At 41.7% G+C, this 13511-nt stretch overlaps 1 protein-coding gene across 2 annotated transcripts; it reads right to left on the bottom strand.

Annotated features, from left to right (window-relative positions):
* Positions 1 to 3679: 3679 nt before the first annotated feature.
* Positions 3680 to 13490, bottom strand: UTP15 (UTP15 small subunit processome component). Of its 2 annotated transcripts, XM_065663013.1 has the most exons (12): positions 13289 to 13490; positions 12708 to 12800; positions 12439 to 12623; positions 11622 to 11800; positions 10714 to 10839; positions 10071 to 10206; positions 7515 to 7599; positions 6072 to 6221; positions 5715 to 5816; positions 5379 to 5512; positions 4844 to 4902; positions 3680 to 4343 (listed from the first exon to the last, which is right to left on the bottom strand). In XM_065663013.1, the coding sequence occupies exons 1-12, from the start codon at positions 13376 to 13378 to the stop codon at positions 4126 to 4128; spliced, it is 1557 nt and encodes a 518-aa protein (XP_065519085.1). In that variant the 5' UTR covers positions 13379 to 13490; the 3' UTR covers positions 3680 to 4125. The 2 variants fall into 2 exon arrangements, with proteins under 2 accessions (XP_065519085.1, XP_065519084.1); XM_065663012.1 differs by having other exon boundaries at positions 12439 to 12800.
* Positions 13491 to 13511: the final 21 nt, after the last annotated feature.

The following is a 13511-nucleotide window of genomic DNA, read 5'->3' as shown; positions in this document are numbered from 1 at the left end:
CCTGACATCTGTTGGAACGATGGCACTGCACGGCACAAGCAATCCAGGAGGTTCCTCGATTGTGTGGAAGACAACTTCCTTCTGCAAGTAATGGAGGAGACGACAAGGAGAGAGGTGCCATGCTTGACCTTGTGCTCACCAACAGGGAAGGGCTGATTGGAAATGTGACGCTCCAGGGCAGCCTTGGATGCAGCAATCACGAGATGGTCGAATTTGAGATCCCCAGGAGAGTGAGAAGAGCGTGCAGCAAGCTCACTGCCCTGGACTTCAAAAGAGCAGACTTTGGCCTCTTCAGGAGCCTGCTTAGTAAGGTTCCATGGGATTTAGCCCTGGAGGGCAGGGGGGCCCAAGGCTGTTGGCTGATATTCAAGGATCACCTGCTACAAGCTCAGGAGTGCTGCATCCCAACTAGAAGGAAGTGCGGCAGGAGGGCCAGGAGACCTCCTTGGGTGGATAACAGGCTGCCGGGGAAACTTCAGGGGAAAAAAGGACTTATAAAAGGTGTAAGCAAGGACAGGCGGCATGGGAAGAATACAGGGATGTCCGGGAAGCTAGGGACCAGGTTAGGAAAGCTAAGGCCCAGTTAGAATTAAATTTCGCTAGGGATGTGAAAGGTAACAGGAAGGGATTCTATAGGTACATTGCAAATAAAAGACAGACTAGGGACAATGTGGGTCCCCTCCAGAAGCTATCAGAAAAATTGGCTACCCTGGATTTGGAAAAGGCTGACGTTCTGAATGAATTCTTTGGCCCAGTCTTCACTGGCAAAGGCTGTGACCGCATCACCCAAGTGCTGGAAGGCAGATGCAGGGACTGTGAGGATGAAGACCTTGGGCCCACTATAGGAGAGGATCTGGTTCGAGACCATCTTAAGAACCTGAACGTGCACAAGTCCATGGGACCTGATGAAATCCATTTGCGTGTCCTGAAGGAGTTGGCAAATGAAGTTGCTAAGCCACTCATGGCGGTCAGGTGAAGTTCCCAATGACTGGAAAAAGGGAAATATAAACCCCATTTTCAAGAAGGGGAAAATGGAAGACCCAGGGAATTACAGAGCAGTCAGTTTCACCTCTGTGCCTGGCAAAATCTTGGAGCAGATTCTCCTGGAAGGCATGCTAAGGCACATGAAAAACATCAAGGTGCTTGGTGACAGCCAGCATGGCTTCACTAAGGGGAAATCCTGCCTGACCAATTTGGTGGCCTTCTATGATGGGGCTACAGAACTGATGGACAGGGGTAGAGCAGTTGATGTCATCTACCTGGACTTGTGCAAAGCGCTCGACACTGTCCCACATGACATCCTTCTCTCTAAATTGGAGAGACATCAATTTGATGGATGGACCACTCGGTGGATAAAGAACTGGCTGGATGGCCGCACACAAAGAGTTGTGGTCAATGGTGCAGTGACCAGCTGGAGACTGGTAATGAGTGGTGTCCCTCAGGGATCGGTGTTGGGACCGGTCTTGTTCAACATCTTTGCCGCTGACATGGACAGTGGGATTGAGTGCGCCCTCAGCAAGTTTGCCAGTGACACCAAGCTGTGTGGTCCGGTTGATACACTGGAGGGAAGGGATGCCATCCAGAGGGACCTTGACACGCTTGTGAGGTGGGCTGATGCCAACCTTATAAAGTTCAACCATGCCAAGTGCAAGGTCCTACATCTGGGTCGGAGCAATCCCAGGCACAGCTACAGGTTGGGCAAAGAAGAGATTCAGAGCGGCCCTGCAGAGAAGGACTTGGGGGTGCTGGTCGATGAGAAAATGAACATGAGCCGGCTGCAGTGTGCGCTCGCAGCCCAGAAAGCCAACCGTATCCTGGGCTGCATCAAAAGGAGCGTGACCAGCAGGTCGAAGGAGGTGATCCTGCCCCTCTACTCTGCTCTTGTGAGACCTCACCTGGAGTATTGTGTGCAGTTCTGGTGTCCTCAACATAAAAAGGACATGGAACAAGTCCAGAGGAGGGCCACGAGGATGATCAGGGGACTGGAGCACCTCCCGTATGAAGACAGGCTGAGAAAGTTGGGGCTGTTCAGGCTGGAGAAGAGAAGGCTGCGTGGGAACCTCATAGCAGCCTTCCAGTATCTGAAGGGGGCCTGTAAGGATTCTGGGAAGGGACTTTTCATTAGGGACTGTAGTAACAGGACAAGGGGTAACAGGTTCAAACGTAAACAGGAGAAGTTTATATTGGATATAAGGAGGAAATTCTTTCCTGTTAGGGTGGTGAGGCACTGGAATCGGTTGCCCAGGGAGGTTGTGAATGCTCCATCCCTGTCAGTGTTCAAGGCCAGATTGGACAGAGCCTTGGGTGACATGGTTTAGTGTGAGGTGTCCCTACCCATGGCAGGGTGGCTGAAACTAGATGATCTTAAGGTCCTTTCCAACTCTAACTATTCTATGATTCTATGATTCTAATTAAATAAAAGTGACAACTCCGTAAGTAGGAACCTATTTCATCTGAGAAGTGCTGGAGTACGCACAAACCTTGAGACAGAACAGAATTGAAACTCTCTTTGATGCCAGTCTCCATAGGAGAGGTGCTCCAGCAATCCCATTATCTTCGTGGCCCTCCTCTGGACTCACTCTAACAGATCCACATCCTTCTTATGCTGGTGGCCCCGGAGCTGAATGCAGTACTACAGATGAGATCCCACAATAGTGGAGCAGAGGAGGAGACTCACCTCCCTCAACCTGCTAGTCACACTTCTTTTGATGCAGCCCAGGATGTAATTGGCTTTCTGGGCTGCAAGCGCACACTGTTGGGTCACATCCTGTTTTTCACTCACCAGCATGTAAATTCTCTGCAAGGCTCCTACCAATCCCTTCATCCCCCAGCCTGTGTTGATACCAGGGGTCGCCCTGACCATCATACAGGATCTTACACTTGGCCCCATTGAACTTCATGAGGTTTACATGGGCCCACTTCTCAAGCTTGTCCAGGTCTCTCTGTATGTCATTCTATCCCTAAGGCATGTCAACTGCACCACTTAACCTAGTGTCATCTGAAAACTTGCTGCGGTGTGCTCAATCCCACTGTCTTTTCCATTGACCTTTATAATAAACAGTACTGGTCCCAGTACAGACCCCCAGGGGAGACTGCCTATCACAGATCACCATCTGGGCATTGAGCCAACTTAAAAAAATCCTTTTGCAGGAAATTCGTATGATATCTCACATAAATTCTGGGGGAAAATGCAAGTCAAGAAAACAGGCTAAGAACAAAGTTCCACCCTGCTGTCATCCCACATGCGTTGAGGAGCCTTTGGCACACCTGCCTTCCCAAAGCATACCATCCTTCTCCAGCAGTGCTTGAAGTTAAAATAAATCAATACCCCAGCATTCAAATACATACTGATAATAACATAGACTTTTAATTGCATCTGCTGTTCATTTAAAGTGATAGAATTACACAAAAGTTCAGCTATTTTACTTAACTGAAGATTTTCTCACTGGTGTGCAGTTTACTTACTACATTAAATTAATGTGAATTAATTTCCCTTTAGAAACAAGAATTACCTACTTTCTAGAGAATTATAACACAAATGCATATGCACTACTTAAAAAATTAAACTAATAAAACTAACAACTGCACTCATTTTCTTGAGTCATTTTGCTGTTTTCTGTGAATTCACTGAAGTCAGAAATAGAAACGAAGCAGGTGGAGAAAACACAATGAAGTCAAGTTTTTATCAAATGCATATGTGGTTTTATTGCTATGTCCACATATGTGATACAGGATATTAACCTTAAATAAGGACAATGGCACATTAGAATTAAACAAATCTCATTGTTTTCCAGTAAATAAAAAAAATGAAAATTGTTGACTATTTCTCTAAGTCAAACAATGACTTAGTACTGGATGCACAAAACACTCTTTCAAAGTTACATAACTTTGGAATAAAACTTTAAAATTCAATTGTTTGGAAAATATTGCAAGGAAAATCCTGAAAACATTCTTCTTTCTCTGTCTTCAGTAATGAAGCCTATTCAGAAACACGATTTGGAAGACAGAACTTCAACATAGAGGAGCTTTTTCAGAAAGTCACTATTATAAAAAGTTATCAGGAGAACAGGTCACGTATTTCAAGTCCACATTATTTTTGTGAAAATCTGTCATGACAGTTGTCAGTCATTCAGCTATTTCAATGATCTCTGTAGGACTATTACTTCTGTTCTCTTCTAGACAAGTAACTTTTTTCTCAGCAAAACTAGCAAACAGTGTATCCATCATTCCCAGAACTTCTAGTAGTTCCCCTTGATAGTCAATCTCTTTTCCTATGGCTTCTTGAAGTTTCAAGAACTGTCTATCAACGATCGCTGACTGCCCAAGCACAGGCTGATAAATGTCTGTAAAGAAAAAAATCACTTAAGAATTCACATATCTACGGAAACATGAAAATCATATTAGCTAGTTAGAGATGCATTTACAGAGCCTCACACAAGTCCAACATTGTGGACAAATAAGACAAGTTCAACAGTGTTCTGAAAACAGTGTTAATTATTGGTATGTACTTATGGTAAGTCATACTAACAGAGGTTTTATGACCTCAAATACTATTTTTACCTCACTGGAGAAATGGAATTCACCTAAACTATGTAAGAGTAGAAATATGAGATATCAAAGATACCTAAGAGACCACGAGGATCTTCCTGCAGCCAGTGCAAGTCAGATACAGACAGTGTTAGCTGTCAAATACCCAAATATCAAAGTTATCTGCCAATACCCCTTGCTGGATCATACTTATGAACAAAGCCATAAAAGTTTGGTTTCTTAAAGATGTAACACCTTTTACCTTATTTCCAAGCTAGCTATGTAACTTTGAGAATCTTTTCTGTGCTGTACTTACCAGTGATCATATCTGCAACAGTCACCAGTACAGAAGTAAATCTAGGCTCAATCACACGCCTGCAAAATTAGAAGATAGCCCAATTTTAACGGTTTTCCCAACTGCACTCCTTCTCCAAACAACAAACTGGTTTGTCATAGGCATAGAGACATCCTCTGATTCATGAAAAGACATCACAAAACAGCCAGAGAAGCAAGTCAAAAAACCCTTCCTTTCAGGTAGGCAGTGGGATCTGGAGGACTGGCAAAAGCCTCAAGATATGTGAAGACACAAGTTTCATTGAGGCGCAGAAAACAACAAACTAAAGGTGGAATGTCTGGCACAGAAGGAAAATATATTCTCTCATACTATCATCAAAATTGTTTTGTGCTAATAATTTCAGTACTATCCCAGACCTTCGTATCAGAAAGCAGAAGGCACGTGAGATTTCAAGTGTACCAATGTTCCACTCGTGACCTACCAAGACTCTGTTGCAAAAGCTGTCAAGAAATACAGGTCTCAAAACAGGCAAAAAGAACTCGGGTTAAAATAATACCTTGCCACAAAGGTAAGTAGGAGATTAATTTGCTTCTCATCTCGGCCTGCAAGCGCACTCCTCAGGGTTCCTCTACGATGTAGTTCCTGCATGACTGCAACCGTTACCTCAGGAGTATGAAGCCTGATGGATGGCTGTGCATACAGAAGAAAAATTTAGTACCAAAGCAACATCTTTACACCCAAAAAAGGGTGAATACCAGCAAAAGAAAAACAGAAGCCACGCAAGTTTGAATCCTTTCTACTGAGATACTGAAATAAAATTAGCTTAACATACGGAAAAAATCCATGTCAGATGACAGCACACAATTCAGATAGAAAAAAACCCATGCCATACCTCCAGTACCGCATCAAGAGCTTTGGAAGAATCAAAGCTCTTCAGCAGCTTGTCATATTTCCTCAAAGCACGTCTTACAGGTTTACTGACAGAGAAATCTTCCTAGAATTGAAAAAATGAGTTCAGAATGAGAGATATTCACACAATGTATTTGATGTACCACCATGAACAAGCTTTTATGGCTTTGTATCTTCCCTTCTCCCCCCTTTCAACTCAGCTCACCAAAACAAAAACAAAACAAACAAACAAACAAAAAAAAGAACCCAACAACAAAAACCAACAAACACAACTAACCCAGAAAACCCCCACAAAAACATTTTTCAGTGTTTCAGTACACATTTTCTCACCACCCTGTACCTGTTTTGGCATGTAAGTTTTTCCTCTCATATAGGTTCTATATGCTGGTTGCCTCTTCTTCTGAGGCTTTTCTTTCCCTTCTTCAGGTTTTCTGTGCTTAATATTTAGCACCCCATTGGTCATGCCTACAACTATGGTTTCATCTTCAGGCTAAAGTGATGAAATCACAGAGTTAGAAACATGGTTTTATTTAATGATGCATCCTCTACCATGCAGATTTTTAAATTTTTATGTTTCATGACAAGGTTCTAATCACAGTATTATAGAGTAAGTGAAGTTGGAAGCCACCTCCATGAGGTCCCACGTGGTCAAATACCTTGCTCAAAACAGGGACAGCTTCAAGGCTATAATGGTAAGCAACATTATCCGTATAATAAGCCTTTAAAAAATACCTAGATGGACTCATTAAGCAAGGTCAAATACGCATTAACATCCTTATGTAAGTATATATGACAGGTTTGGGTTTTCTTCAGTGGTGTACAACTGCCTTCAGCTATTACATGCCATACAGCAGACATGAACACCAACTATGAGAAAGCTATTTTGGAACAGCAAGATTTTTAAAAATAGGTGATAATTGACCAAAATACCAGTCACTGGTATAAATTTCACCTAAATAACAAAGATTTCATGTATTTGATGCTAAAGGTCATAATTTTAAATGATACAGTGAAGAAAAACACTGACTTCACATATGAAAGTGAGATCTGACGTGTTACTATTAACAGGCAATTCTATGTAAACACTAAACATTAGCTGAATGCTCAACTGCTGCTAAAAAAAGATCCCTCACAGTCACTTTTACATGTCTTTCAGAGGCTACAGAAGAGGGCTATCATGTGACGACACCATTGTTTTAAAAAGCGGTGCTAGCCTCCAAATATCTGACCAGCAAGTCACTTACCCATTGGAACTGAAATATTCCAGAGAAATGAGTCTGTTTTCTGTTTCCAAGACAGTAAGACACATGCATTGGCAAAGAAGTCTGTTTATGTGTATACCTCATACCCTCTCCTATTTTCTTCCTCAAACCAATCTGACGCCAATAACTTTTAAGACAAGTGCGCCCTATTCTGTATTTCTCAACAAATGAACTACCTTTTTTCTTTTATCAGTGCCACACAAGGTTCTTGAAAGGCAAAAGATTAGTACAATCTTCTTAAAGTCAAAGGACTTAAAAGACTGAAACTTTCTCTATGATGTATATTGTCCTTGATAAACACACAATTTTGTGCAGATCTGATCAGGTAACATGTGATGTCTGAATATATTACGTTTAAAACCTTGTAATGCATTTTTTTTATTTAGCAGGAATATATTCAGTCATCCTACTTTGCACATACACCATTCTTCTGAAACGCCAAGCAGCAAAAAACTAATTACTTTAGTGATGTAAAAGGTATCAGTAATTACCTTGCCTAGAAAAATTTCTAATGTACTTACCGACAGTGCAAGACTGAGGATGGGTGCTGCATAGCTAAAACTGTGGACTACTTTGTAGGAAGTAGTACTGTAAATCTTCACATGCCTATACAGAAGAGTAATGATTAAAACCTCATTAGTAATGTCTTATTGTAGATACTTTACAGGAACTTCATCACTCTCAGGTTCTATACATCATTTAAGAAAATTGAGTATTTATACAAAGCAGTCTTCAGATTACCACTGAGCTTCTTAGTTATTACCTCTCCTGCAACAGAATGGTTCTGTTAGAAGACAAACAAAAGTCAAGAAAGGATGACCCTTACCCAAAAAAGATGAAAATGGGGCAAGAGCAGAAGAAATTTAAAACAGATGCAGTGACTATCTGACTTCAGCAATGCTTAACAGGAAACACTAAGTATTTCTTGAAATTTGGTCTTAAGTTTTAAATGTAAGATCTATTGACAATTTCTGGAAGTAAATCCATAGATATTCTTATACATGACTGCTCTTTAATGATTTGACTGAAGATAGGAAATACTTAACAAATGAGCAAACAAAATATTCTCTTACAACAAGTTTGAACTTTAGTGTTGTGAGCACTGAATGACAAACAGCTGGACAGCTAGTGGGATCCTTCAGCTTATGCTTTGTAATCAATAAAGCCTGAGGAAGCCTAGGAAGTACAGAAGGAAGGCAAGGAGGGAGAAAACAGACAACTGACATTTCAGATCACTTCGTGTTTCTCATGTTTCAGAGACAACAGATTGAAAACCAGCACCCAGCAACTCAACCCAAACAAACAAAAAAGCAAGGACATTTCAGCCATGCACTTTGGCTACAAGAAGTAACAGCACAGAGACACAAAACCCAGGCTCTTTAAAGATGAATACTAACACTCTTTCAGTTATTTAAACTGTATTAAAGTTAAGAATAGGTACTTTATAAAGACTGCAAAGGTCAGTTTAGAGATTAAAAAAAATGGAATGATTATTCAGAAGTTCCACATACAGATTCCCAAACGGCACATGCAACCCTTACTGACATTCAAGTTAATATGAGGGAAAGGTTAATGTATACTGCAATATGCACCTTGGCCCCAACACACGCTTTCAATTAGGTTGTATCTTTATATAACAGTTACAAGTGCTTAAGCCAAAAAAAACATGCACAGATTCACACCTGATGTATAGTAACTTTAAAATAAAAAAAAGTCCTTGTCCTGGGTTTAGCTTTAACCGTTATTTTTCTCCTTCTTATAAGCTGGTGCACTGCTGTGTTTCAGATTTAATCTGAGAACAATGCTGGTAACACACCAATGTTTTAGTTGTTGCTAAGTAATGCTTACTCTGATCAAGGACTTTTAGTTTCATGCTCTGCCAGTGAGGAGGGGCACAAGCTGGGAAGAAGCAGAGACAGGACACCTGTCTCAAACTAGCCAAAGGGATATCACAGAATCACAGAATCCCAAGGGTTGGAAGGGACCTAAAAAGATCATCTAGTCCAACCCCCCTGCAAGAGCAGGGTAACCTACAGTACATCACACAGGAACTTGTCCAGGCGGGCCTTGAATATCTCCAGTGTAGGAGACTCCACAACCCCCCTGGGCAACCTGTTCCAGTGCTCTGTCACTCTTACAGTAAAGAAGTTCTTCCTGATGTTAACGTGGAACTTCCTATGTTCCAGTTTACACCCATTGCCCCTTGTCCTATCACTGGATATCACTGAAAAAAGCCTAGCTCCATCATCCTGACACCTACCCTTTACATATTTGTAAACATTGATGAGGTCACCCCTCAGTCTCCTCTTTTGCAAGCTAAAGAGACCCAGCTCCCTCAGCCTCTCCTCATAAGGGAGATGTTCCACTCCCTTAATCATCTTTGTGGCTCTGCACTGGACTCCTTCAAGCAATTCCCTGTCCTTCTTGAACAGAGGGGCCCAGAACTGGACGCAATATTCCAGATGCGGCCTCACCAAGGCTGAGTAGAGGGGGAGGAGAACCTCTCTTGACCTACTAACCACTCCCTTTCTAATGCACCCTAAGATGCCATTTGCCTTCTTGGCCACAAGAGCACATATCTGGCTCATGGTCATCCTCCTATCCACCAGGACCCCCAGGTCCCTTTCCCGTTCACTACTTTCCAGCAGGTCAACCCCCAACCTGTACTGGTACATATATTCCATACTACAGCACGTCATGCCCAGTATATAAACTGGAGGGAGTCACCCGGAAGGCCCAGATCGCTGCTCGATCGGGCTCAGTATTGGTCAATGGGTGGTGAGCAACTGTACTTGTGTTTATTGTTTTTTCTCACCTTCCCTTTTCAGCTTTATATTCTCTCCCCTTGTTATTTCCCTTATCATTATTATTAGTAGTAGTAGTTTTGTATTATACTTTAGTTATTGGACTGTTCTTATCTCAACCAGTTGGGTTTACATTCTATCAATTCTCCACCCCTTCCTGCCCAGAGGTGGGGTGGAAAAGGAGGGAGCAATCAGCTGTGTGGTGTTGAGTTACTGGCTGGGCTTAAACCATGATGGTCCTAAAGAATTTAAATTGCCGCAAAATACACTAACCTGTCCAAGGATCCTGACAATAACCTTTGTCCAGAGCTGTTCAGGCATAAACAAGTTACAGTTTTATGGTGATTTTTAAGTGATACTAGTAATTGTCCACCTTTTAGCACATCCCAAACTTTGACATATCGACCTCCTGTGAGAAGGAAACACACAAAATAGTTTGACATACACACATATTTCCACTTCTCTGGAGAAGTTTTCACACAGTTATAGTGCCTCCTTTGTAACACCTTGTTTTCTGTACCTACTCACCACCCCCAACCATTATGACTACCTCCTGGGACAAGACACATTATAAGCACGCTCTTTTTCAGGCCATTCTCCAGCTGAATGATTCAACATACTTATTACCAAACGTACCTAAAGTTCCTTTACTTTAGCACTGGATCAATTAAAGTCTGTATCTTGCCACTAAAAACACCAGGGTTTTTTGTGGATTTATTTGGATCAGCTACAAGAATATCTAATCAGAGTCAAAAAGACCCCTACTTTCACCCTCCAGATCAATGGATTCCTAAAGATCTTTTGAGAAATCCAGCTGTTACTTCACTTACCACCTCACTACTAAATGAAAATACAAGCAGGAAGCAGCTCAAGTACATTAGGGCCACAGAAAAGAAATATGATTTTGCTGAAGTACCTGCAGATACAAGAAGGCCACCAGAAGGGAACAGAAGCACACTCTCCACAGGCTGACCATGTTCTATTGTTATGATACTACTTTTTGTTCGGGCATCAAACAGCTTCACAGTGTGATCATAGGAACCTGCAGACAACACCATTATTAGCTTCAGTTTCGTCATTTAAATTACTTAATGAACTAAAACAACCATGTGCTACAACCTAAAGGAGCTCCTGCCAAACAGAAACAGTTTTAAACCCTGCACTTGGAACACCTTTTGGTTTACCTTGGTTAATTTACAGCCTTCAGGCAACATAAGTCTTCTAATTCTAGCCCCAACAATACATCACGCGTTAAAAAGGAATTTAAGTCTTAATTTTATTTCCCTTCCATTAATCAAGTGTATTTGCAACAATAAATTTAGGCAACCTGATGAAACCTAGTCTCATGTGCCTCCTGAAGTAAGGACTACCACTTTTCTTCTAGGAATTTACCAGACATTAACAGAAAGCTACTGCTAGCAAGTGGTTTCAAATAACTCATGTGACCTTTCATTTTTGAGTCTGTGAGCTGTGGTCTGTACAAACTATAGCGGAACTAGTGTCCTCCTCTGGAAACCTTCAGTCAACTGCAACTAAAGTATATATTCATAGAATTTTCTAAAAACAGTCAGAACCGCTCTGTTAACCCTAACAGGCTAAAGCAAAGATATTATTAAAAATTTGGGAAATTCTGAGTTTCTGTACGAACATCAGTGTCAAGCTTAAAAAGCAAGCAAAAAGGTAACAGCAAAGGAGGCACCAAGCAGGAAGCCAGATCCTCCATATTTAAAATATAGTAAGCGAGATCCTACTGTATCAAAAAATATTTCTGCATTTTTCTTCAATTCAGTACAAAAGAAGCATATTGAAAAAATAAAATCAAACCTGTTACAAAGACGTCTGCATTCACTTTACTTGCACAGCCGCATCTCACGTAGTCAGTATGTTCTCTGTATGAGACTATTTCTGTACCACTTGGTATATCCCACAGCTTTGATGAATAGTCATCACCACCAGAGAATATCCGGTATTTATCAGACAGGAAACCCGCTACATGAACAGGTCTAGAAACCAAAGTCCACAATATCCAAAGTTAAAATATATACTTGTTTCCAGAAGAGTCAGTCTGTCTGAAGATACTACTTATGTATTCTAACTTAAACACGCAAAGTCCTTACTGTTGGAAGTTATAAAGCCTCACCTTAGAGGTTAGTTACATTTTAGTTTTTGTATTTCCAGCCAGAAAAGAGTCATGCTGACTGATGCTTACTTAAGCATTGATATGATCAGCCTTAAAAGTTTTACAGGTGCACTAGATGTCCATTCAAAAGCTGTAAGTTCTGCATTTGTTACTTAAGCTGTCTGTGTACTATCACTGTCTTTTATAAAAAAAATATAAAAAACCAAGCGTGCTCATCAGTGCCATGGAGTCACAAGACTGTGTCTACACAACGTATTAACAGACACCTACCTAAATTAGAAAATAAATTTATTCTTCCAGGTACTCAATTCCTATTTGGAATTTAAAAGTTACTCAATTTTTAATTCAATTTAAAAATCTACTTTTCAGTAATATCTACAAGAAACAGTAACAAGCAACACAGACCAGTACTATTAAGATTTACAGCAAAATGCAAAGGAAAAATATGAAAACATAGCAAACAAGCTTACACACATATAGTAAAACCCAACATTGTCTTACTTAGTATGACCATCAAATTGTCTCAGCGGTGCTTTTCCACTGATGTCAAAGAGGCGAATGATACCTTCATCGCTGCCAGCAACAAGAAGATTGCCATCATCTCTGTATGTGCCACAATAAGCAGCATCTTTGAAGCGAGAAAACGTTTTGATTGGTTCATGAGAGTAACGACCATAAATGTGGATCTGGTACAACAAGAAGATATTAAGTTTGCTCATATGATACCAACTGAAAGACAAAAACGTGAAAACCTCAGAGAAGTTGCTTACCCTTGAGGAAGCTGTGACAGCATAGTTACGCGGAGGAACCGGTGAGAAGTCTATTTTATTTACTGCACCAAACTCCTTTATCTGAATAGGTGCCTAAAGCAATTGCAATGAAGACCATTAAACACATACAAGGACACCATCAAAAATCAAAACAGCAAAACGAAACTTCTTCCTACAGAGAGCTCCAAACTCCACTCAGACCCAAATCAATTTTAAACACAACCCTATGGAGTTTCTCTTCTCTCAGGTTACTTCTGCTCACGTATTTTTTTAAATTCGCGCATTACAACTAACCCATTAATTACGTATTCCGAGGGGAAAAAATTAACCTTATTCACTCACACAAGATTAAAAATAGTAATAGCACGAAAGCAGTACAAAAATGTATTTTAGGGCAAAAAATACGCCTGCTGGGCCAATTTTGGGCAAAGGTCAGGCTCGTTTAATAGCTTTAACACGATATTAAGGAACCGCTTCTAACCAAGAGCCGAGCAAGGCCGGGCACAGAACCACCGCCAGCGCCATCCCCAGCGGAACACGACCGGCCCGCCGTCCCAGCGCCGCCGAGGGCTGCCTCCTACCTTGTACCCCTCCCAGTACACCGTGTCCTGCGTGATCCTCTCCCCGAGCCTGGGGCAGGTCTGCACCACCACCGGTTTGTACAGGGCCATGGCTGCCCGGGAGCGGGGGACCGCGCCTCGGCAGGGAGCGAGGCCCACGCTTCCCCCTCCGCCCCGCCGCGATGGCGCAGCACACGCCCGTCACCGAGCGAGCCACCCCAGCCGTGTGCGCACTACGTCAGCA

The sequence above is a fragment of the Lathamus discolor genome, chromosome Z (genome assembly GCF_037157495.1).
Source record: "Lathamus discolor isolate bLatDis1 chromosome Z, bLatDis1.hap1, whole genome shotgun sequence".
In the NCBI taxonomy this organism is placed as follows: Eukaryota; Metazoa; Chordata; class Aves; order Psittaciformes; family Psittacidae; genus Lathamus; species Lathamus discolor.
This window is presented reverse-complemented; position numbering and strand designations above follow the sequence as displayed.